Source organism: Notothenia coriiceps, unplaced genomic scaffold, assembly GCF_000735185.1.
Source record: "Notothenia coriiceps isolate Sejong01 unplaced genomic scaffold, NC01 NC01_scaffold00008811, whole genome shotgun sequence".
Taxonomy (NCBI): Eukaryota; Metazoa; Chordata; class Actinopteri; order Perciformes; family Nototheniidae; genus Notothenia; species Notothenia coriiceps.
Genome location: NW_011341512.1, coordinates 11405 through 20189, shown reverse-complemented (window position 1 = coordinate 20189; position 8785 = coordinate 11405). Strand labels below are relative to the sequence as shown.

Here is an 8785-nt window from a genome sequence, read left to right as displayed (position 1 = left end):
CATCGTAACCGGGCTCTTTGAAGATCAGAAAATCCACGGTTTTTAAAAATGTCTGATCGGATTGGCAAAAACTTCAGAATTTGTATTGACCTCCGTTCAAATGACAGCTTTGTTTTCCCCCAAAAGTGGGCGGGGCCGTAATTTTCGCCCGGAAGTGACGTAGGTGTTACTCTCATCTATGCAAGTAATTGGAATATTGATATATATAAGTTGCAAACTTTAATACTGTTACAGCGTTAGTGTGAGAAGGTTCAAGAAGTTCTTAATTCTGTCAGCTATATTTGATCTACTTCTTCTACGTCATACTTTTATATTTAGATCGAACATGTATATGCATTTTATACAAAGATTTACCAGTCCCTTTTTGTGATTCGAACTTGTTTCTTTTGATTTAGACAATCGATCCTTTTTGTTTCCCCCATTCCTAATCGTTTGTTGTTTTTTCTCAGAAAATTGACATCACGAACTTCAGCAGCAGCTGGAACGACGGGCTGGCTTTCTGCGCCGTGCTGCACACCTACCTGCCGGCTCACATCCCCTACCAGGAGCTCGGCAGCCAGGACAAGGCAAGAGTTAACATGCATGATATGATGCTTTGATGCTTTAGTGTCGGATCAGATCGGACCAGTCTGACCATTTCCTTGTATCGTGGCAGCTCCATTTGCAACACAAAGACACAAGGAAACAGACAGTTAACGTGACATTACAATCACTGAAGACAAAATGTCCCGTTTTGATGAATCTGTTATTCCTTTGTGTTTATGTATTGTGTTCCTTTCTTCTGTCTTCTTATTAAGTGTTAATGATGAGGTAAAGCACTTTGAATTGCCTCTGTGTCTGACAATGTGCTTTACACAGGGTTCTTACGGTCATTTAAAAACCTGGAAAAGTCATGGTAATTCAAAATGCTAATCCCAGGCCCTGGAAAAGTTTTGGAAAACAATATTTTTCCCAAAGTTTTTGGAAAAGTCATGGAAATGTAACTAAAGTTGCATCAAATATAATTTATATTTTATCTAATCGCTGAAATAGTAACACTATAATGATAATAAATACTGTACGGTATAGTAATGAAACGTAAAATGGCTTTTAACTGACGAGGTGTTTTGCTGGTGAGAGATTTTGTTGCTTTAGCGTGTAGAAGCTAGTAAGCCCATTTGATTTGTTTTAGATAGGACCAACATGTTTCATACGCAGACCTTATTTTCCTGTTCCATGTTCAAATAAACCATTTTCAGTGGTACCGCTGAGAAAGAGTAATGTTTTTGGTCATGGAAAATTTGGTAAAGGTCCTGGAGAAGTCATTGAAAATCATTGGTGAAAAAGTGTATGAACCCTGTTTATACATAAACATACCTAACCTTACAATACTTTACCATTTTACTGTATTTTCAGATCTAGTCTAGAAGGTTTCCTGCATTATATCAGCTCCATTGGCAACATCACAGGACAAACAATAAGACAAGAAACAAGGACACAAATAGTTGACTGAACATTTCAATCGCTGAAGACGATGTGTTCAAATCCCTTTAACGTACATTTGATTTAGGATTGACTGTAGTCTTAATTTATCAAATCGTGGCACCCTGTACCTCCGATGTCATGGTAACAATTCATATTTGCTTTTATTATGATAGGCTTATTCATAGTTTCTCAAAGGGTTGATCTACAATCTTATGGATCACATTTAGTGTTTAGACTTTAAAGCAGCGGACTAACGCTAGCACCATGGAGAATGGCAATACTGTAGAAACTCTCACAATCATAGGTGTGAAAAACAAGAGGAAATGGTCTACCCGCCCGTAAATAAGCTCAAGCAGCGGAAATAACTCATTCTTTGTTTTGTCCGTTGGCAGATATACTCAGTGTGCTCTTTCCAGGACAGCAGATTGTCCAAATCTAAATCCACTTATTGTGACTTTGACTCTTCTTTCCTCAGAGGAGAAACTTCACCTTAGCCTTCCAGGCTGCAGAGAGCGTGGGCATCAAATGCACTTTGGTGAGTTCAATATCCAAATCAAATCTCTTCTGTTTCTTGGCAAGTTCAGGGTCTGCTCCTGTCCTATTTAACTGATAGTATATTCATCCTGCACCTCTGTGGAAGCGGCACAATCGTAGCTACAGTAGAAGAAGGGAGATCTCAAGCAGTTTTAGGCCACGAATAAAAATGTCACGATCATTAATTTTGTTGGACGATACATTTTCCCGGAAATTATTGTGATAAACGATAATATTGTCGGCTGTTGTAAGAGCATTTTAGACCACTGACATAATGATAATATATAATAATAATAATTCAAGAACATCCTTTCACGGAATGGGGTGGTTGTGTTTTAGGTGCAGTTTAAGGTTGGTCGTATTACTAGCTTTTGTTGCTACGTTTTTAAAACAAATGCGACACACCGGCCCATTCAAGTCCGTAGGTTCGCCTCGTTGATTTGGCTTGAATCCAAAATACTGCCACACCGGACATGTGGAATTAGGTTTTGTAACCAATTCCATTTCTCTTTAAATTCCCCTCGAGTAAGTCACACGTTGTCTGCCGCTCGTCGCTATATTATTAATTTGGATGCTGCACTGCTGTGTGCAAGCCCCGCCCCTCACAGCGCGCGTGGCTAAAATGCTGTCACATCTTTATGTAAACGGCAATTTATCGAGCTCAGAAAAGTTATCGAGTCCATTTTTATTTATCGTACGATAAGTCAATTTATCGATTATCGCGACATGCATGTTAATTTTTTTATGACAAATTCTTTACTTATTCAAATTATCCTATTTTACAANTTCCTATGAGAGCTGCTCATTGGTGCATGAGGGCAAAATGGCCCAGCTTTTGAGAGAGCGAAACGTCACAGATTACCCATCATGCCTGGCTGCCAAGAGCAGAAGAACCCGCATGTGCGCTCACAGAGCAGGAGCCCCTTAAGCCCCGCCCCCCAAGCTCCCACTCTCAGCTCAGCAGAATGAATGGAGAGAGAAAATAAATCTAGATTCGGCTTTTAGTGCATTTTACAACTTTAAGGACCGAATCTAATAAGGGCTATAAAATAGTTCATACTGGGTAGTTTATTTAGTTACAAAAAAAGTATTCGCTGATTTACAGACGTCTCTTTCCCGATGTTAGTCAATGGGGAAAAGTCTTTCAGTGACGCCACGGACTGATACGGGAGTTGTAGTACCGCCGTTTGGACACTACGAATATTTTCATCAGAGTCCGGCGCACTTCCCGGGGGCTAGAGCTACCCACACAGCAGCAGGGGTTTGAAGGCTTTTTTAAATGTGTTTATTCTTTACGGACTCAATTTGGCCTTAAATGTACTTTGTTCCAGGCTAGCCCCCCGCCCCCCCTTTTCTCCTATTCATTATGCTAAGCTACCAGTCCTTAGCTTCCTTTACTATCAATTGTTATCAATGAATAATAAGCACAACATGTCAGGATGTAGATACGGTTGGTAAGATCATCTTATTACACAGCCTGACATTTTCTAATATACTCATAACCCTTTTTTGGAGTCTTTATTGAAGTAATAAACTATTTAAATGTAGTTACATAGTAACAAATATATCAAAACTCAAGATTTTGACTTCCAGTTTTTTTGTCAAATAGATACATTTGTTCATTACGTCATACACGTATCCCAACATGTGGAGTCTCCTGGGACTTTATGATCTCCACCAGAGTTTTAAATAAAGTTCACAGGGGTCAAACGATGCCTCGCTGCACAGCTTGGGGTTTGAAAGGGACTGATTTATGAGGTTTAAGAGATAAAAAGCAGAACTAGAGACGTCAAAGTGCTGCAGTTCATCTCTGGTTAATGATTGTCATGGGTTTGTTTTAACGTGTTTACATTATGAGGGGGATCACAACGAAGAATGACCCTAAAAAGGGCAAAGAGGAAAGAGAGCAACGCACAGATACATGTTTCTGAACGCATTCCTCCCCATTTCATCGGACCTGAAGTCGTGTCTGTGATTTTCTATATTCTTTATTTACACTAGAAGTAATTACGATGTTTAACTAATATTTATTTTTATTTAAATGTATTTATTTTAAGCCTCTTTGCCTCAAAACCCAGTTTTAAAAAAAAGGCATTATTTCAGTTTTATTTCATATTGTATTTTTTTTCTTTTATGTTTTTAATATAGGCACTTTGCTCAAATAGATTTAAATAGAATAAATTATATAAATATAAAAAAGACATGCCATACGTTTGCCTCAAATCTAAAAGGCAGTTTTTTATATGAGAAATTTTTATTTTTTATTTATTACATATTTAGAAAGAGAGATAAAATATATATTTAATTTAAAAAGTAAAAATGTTACAGTGCTAATATTACCCGTTTATCATACCATCATTTGAAAATATATTGGCAACACTTGCAGACTCTTGTGAAAAAGACTGCAAATATAGATTCATTTTTTGTCATTTTTTTGTTGTAAAATAGGATAATTTGAATAAGTAAAGAATTTGTCATAAAAAAAATTAACATGCATGTCGCGATAATCGATAAATTGACTTATCGTACGATAAATAAAAATGGACTCGATAACTTTTCTGAGCTCGATAAATTGCCGTTTACATAAAGATGTGACAGCATTTTAGCCACGCGCGCTGTGAGGGGCGGGGCTTTGTCTTGTCTGTATGAATCTAAGTAAAAAACAGGTAAAAAAACATTTTATCCTATTAACTTATTCATTTCTAACCAGTCCTTTTTTTTTAATTGATACATCAGGGCCTATTAGCTATTTAGAGGCGTACGTTTGCAGAAGCAGTGCCGAGTGACTAGTGTTTCTCAGCAACTGATTTTACCTTGGACTATAGTAGTTGTTATGAAAAAGGACTGTGCTGGAGTCATTTAACCGGCAAATGTATGGTTCTCCACACTGTGTAGATAAATCGCACCGTGTAAATCCCGAAACGTTGGTTAAGGTAAAGGGAGAAAACTTAAGGGGAGCGCTCATTCCACAGTGACTCCCCCGCTGCAGCAGACGGGCAGGCAGCGATATAATAATAACCTACGACGGCCGTGGCGCCTCCGACTGAGGACTGGANAATAGAGACAAGCAGGAGACACCGTGTGACTTACTCGAGGGGAATTTGAACATTTAATTATAACAAATGGTATTATGTTTTACAACCACTTCCATTTAACTTCAAATTCCCCTCGAGTAAGTCACACGGTGTCTCCTGCTTGTCTCTATTATTAATTTGGCTGCTACACTGTTGCACGCGGAGTGTCCTGACCTGGCTGTGTCATGGGCTGTGTGTGTGCCCCGCCCCTCATAGTGCGCTGGGCTAAAATGCTGGTCACATCCTTATCCTTATAAACGGCAATTTATCGATCTCAGAAAAGTTATCGAGTCCATTTTTATTTATCGTACGATAAGTCAATTTATTGATTATCGCGACAGGCCTAACTCTTACCTCTGTTTTGAAAAGTATTTCCCAAATCTCCAAAATGGTAGTTAGAAATTACACACCATTCCTTCTTTTTACAGGTACTGATTGTTAATATTGTTACTTTACCATCATTTGTAATTTTTCCTACATTTATGTGGTTTTATATTTCTTTCAAGAAAGAATTGACGTTTTAGGAGAACTCGGGAAAACCTCTAAATACAGTCCTGATGGCTTTTACTCCTGTGATTCTCCGCACATTTTTCCCCAAATAATGAAGATTTGGGAGCTTAAACTACCTTATGGAAGTAGCCATCCTCCGAACTGGCATTTATTTCTGAAGTTGTTGAAATCTATATTTGTAAAATGTGTAATTAATATCCTTACTTGTGTGCTGCAGCCCCCGTCTACCAACACGGTAGAGGAGCCTCTGGATCTGATCAGACTCAGTCTAGATGAGAGGATCTACGTGAAGATGAGGAATGACCGGGAGCTCCGTGGTCGACTGCATGTAAGATACACACCCAGTATTTGCTTAAAAAAACACTGAAGTGTATGTGTGTTGTGGGATTCTACGTTTTATTGTCGCAGGTCTGACATTTGTCTCTCACTTCATGCTTGTTGATGTTTGTTTTTCCCAGGCCTACGATCAGCACCTGAACATGATCCTTGGAGACGTGGAGGAGACGGTGACGACGGTGGAGATCGACGAGGAGACCTATGAAGAACTATACAAGGTACAGCTTTGAATTCTCCTTGTTACAGCCTCATGTCTTCTTACTGAACAACTACTGTTTTGCTGGTCTTGGTTTCTAAAACTGTCTGCATGTACTGAGCCTTACTGAAGCACTAGAACAATGCTGCTGTTATACTTTATTTCAGCAGGAACATTCAACATCAATAGAAGCATTTAAAATGCCTATTCATTTTGGCATACAATATTAACAATGTTTTATCACACTTTATTGACATTTTAAGATAGAATCTAATATTCTAGATTTTCCCTCCTCGAGATCGTGAATAATAGTATTTGCACTTTCAGTGGTTTTATATAAAATGATGTTCATAGTTAAACTTTTTCTGTTAAGAGTGATGAGAGATGGCCAGCAATCTGTATCTGTGGCCAACATATAGTTCCATAATACTGCAGGAAGATTGATTTAAAGTTATTTAAATACTTTTCCTTTTATTCATGTTTTTTTTTCTTTTCGTAATGTGTAAAAATGGGAATATAAAGATCCCAGTGTCTTTGGTCTCGGGCTTTAAACCAAAGTCTTGATCACAGTCTGTGGAATACATGTGGAAACTATGGCTGCCCTCAATCAGTCAACTTAACGTTAGTCCATGAAAAAAAGTATTTGACGACTCATTTTTCATTAGTCTATTAATCGAAGGAAAGAAAACTCCATGTGTGCACTGCGTGTGCTTTGATGCCTCAGCCTGAAAACCCCTCAGACTTCATGCAGAGCTGAGCCTGGTCGTTAAGTACATTTTGTATGTTGGTATGTAAACATAAGAAGTTAAAGTAAAATGTCCAATAAAAGAGAAAAATAATAATACAAATATTTATACAAAGTTACATTTGTTGAAGTAAAATTGTACTCAGTGTAAGACAATATATATATCATGCAAATGTAAATGTATACCGTGGTGTGTAAGTATTAATTAAATATTAATTCTGAATATCACAGTTTTAAAAGGGTTTGAGTGCCGGACGCTTTGAGGACATAATACTAATAATTAACAGAACAATATAAAGATACATTTTTTTTCTGTGTCTTTTTTTTTTAGTCAACCAAGAGGAACATTCCCATGCTGTTTGTCAGAGGAGATGGTGTTGTCCTTGTGGCACCGCCCCTCAGGGTGGGCTAACCCCAACCACTTTCTATTTGTGAGGGAGTGTTTGTGGCAACTGGGAAGCTTCTAACTGCCGGAGAGGGTGGTGCTGTAATTAAAGGCTGAAACATGGCTGCGTTCAAACACATCCAGCCCCCTCAGGTCAGACTCTACTGTCAAACCCCCCACACACTCATCATTCAGATACTACCACAAACTCTCTACTTTATTCTGTGGGGCTGCAATAATTGAAAGTACTTTTTGACAAAGAAAGAAAGATGACTTTTGGTTTTGGAGAAAGAGGGCTTACTTCTGAGGTTTTATTTGGGCAAATTATTATTAAATAGATTTTGGGATTTTGTGTCATTTCAGGCAATCGTTTCCTGATATCCTCAGGATATTTTTATTTGATTTTGCTCTGTACACCAAATGTTAAATACACACCCATTTAGTGAAGCCAGAAAAAAATATCATAATTTCTAATAACAAAATCTCAACTAGTTTGTGGAGGATCGCAATTATTAAAAACACGTTTTGAAAAAAGAGTTGTTTTTTTTGTTTGGGCAAATTATTATGGGATTATAGAATATTTTAGGCCACGATTTTTGTTCTTATTCTCAGGATATTTAATTTGATTTTAAATTCATAAATCGACACAATTTTTGTTAAGCGAGAAAAAAAACAAATGTTACTTTAATCACCTTGAGTTGTTCACCTTTACAAGTCTCTACAAGTGCCATATTAAGTTGCAAACATCTTATCATGGTTTTTGGAAACTAAACTGCCTCACGTCACGTGTGTGTGGTAACTTGTGTTTCTCGAGTGTATTTAAAGTATTACCAGACAGCAGACTGAGCAGAGGGGTTTTATGTAATTGTTGACCTTTCTCAAGTGAAACTTTTTGTTCTAAGCAGAAGACTTGTGCAGTTACCCCGAATCCATCATCTGTGAATATTTGGAAGCTTGAGTTCCTCTGGGACGGTTTTATTTTATGTTTTTTTATATATATTTTTGTAGTGTTTGTTGGACTTGAGAGTACATCATTTTCAGATATGTAAACATTTGTTTTCATTTGGTTTTGGTAACTTGAATAAAAAAGATAATTTGCAAAAAATAAATCTCTTTCAAGTTTTGTATGAAATGTATTACCAGTTCGGAAAATGTAACCAAGGCGCTCCCAGAGCAGCGTTGAGACGTGCCCGGTTGGATCTATCGTTTTTCCAACACAATTTAGATTTAACCCATGGATGTAGGCCTGGTTCCAGAACAAAATGACTCGGGGTGCATCTGAGATTAGAGAGTGTGCAGTGGTAAAGTGCTATTTTTATAAGTGGGGAGTGGACCTAACACCCTCTAGCAGGGTCCTCACCTCCTCTAGGGGGGTCCTCACCGGGTCCGGGGCATTTAAATATTGAAGTTAAAAGCATCAATCTGGTGCACTTTGAGAGCAAAATGAAGAGATCTATGGATACATCTCAACATCCGTAGAAACAGAAATGTAAACAGATTTACTTTTTGTTTTCTCCAGTTGTGCTGCATTTACAAGAGTG

At 37.8% G+C, this 8785-nt stretch overlaps 2 protein-coding genes across 2 annotated transcripts in view; both read left to right on the top strand.

The window, feature by feature from the left end:
- Positions 1–443: 443 nt before the first annotated feature.
- The window catches only part of LOC104944784 (cytospin-A-like), a gene marked incomplete at its 5' end in the record, with an annotated part of 10040 nt that continues 1698 nt past the window's right edge, over positions 444–8785 (top strand). Inside the window, 2 exons of the mRNA XM_010770359.1 lie at positions 444–566; positions 1940–1999. Of these exons, the coding sequence (XP_010768661.1) occupies positions 444–566; positions 1940–1999 (183 nt within the window). The remainder of the gene's footprint in view (positions 567–1939; positions 2000–8785) is intronic.
- lsm3 (LSM3 homolog, U6 small nuclear RNA and mRNA degradation associated) lies at positions 5659–7778 on the top strand. Its single transcript, XM_010770358.1, has 3 exons — positions 5659–5910; positions 6041–6136; positions 7191–7778. The coding sequence occupies exons 1-3, from the start codon at positions 5674–5676 to the stop codon at positions 7269–7271; spliced, it is 414 nt and encodes a 137-aa protein (XP_010768660.1). The 5' UTR covers positions 5659–5673; the 3' UTR covers positions 7272–7778.

Coding starts and splice junctions, on each gene's coding strand:
- lsm3 (XM_010770358.1), top strand. CDS start 5,674: ATGAAGATTTGGGAGCTTAAACTACCTTATGGAAGTAGCCATCCTCCG. Junction 5,911..6,040: donor AGCTCCGTGGTCGACTGCAT/GTAAGATACACA, acceptor TGTTTTTCCCAG/GCCTACGATCAGCACCTGAA. Junction 6,137..7,190: donor CCTATGAAGAACTATACAAG/GTACAGCTTTGA, acceptor TTTTTTTTTTAG/TCAACCAAGAGGAACATTCC.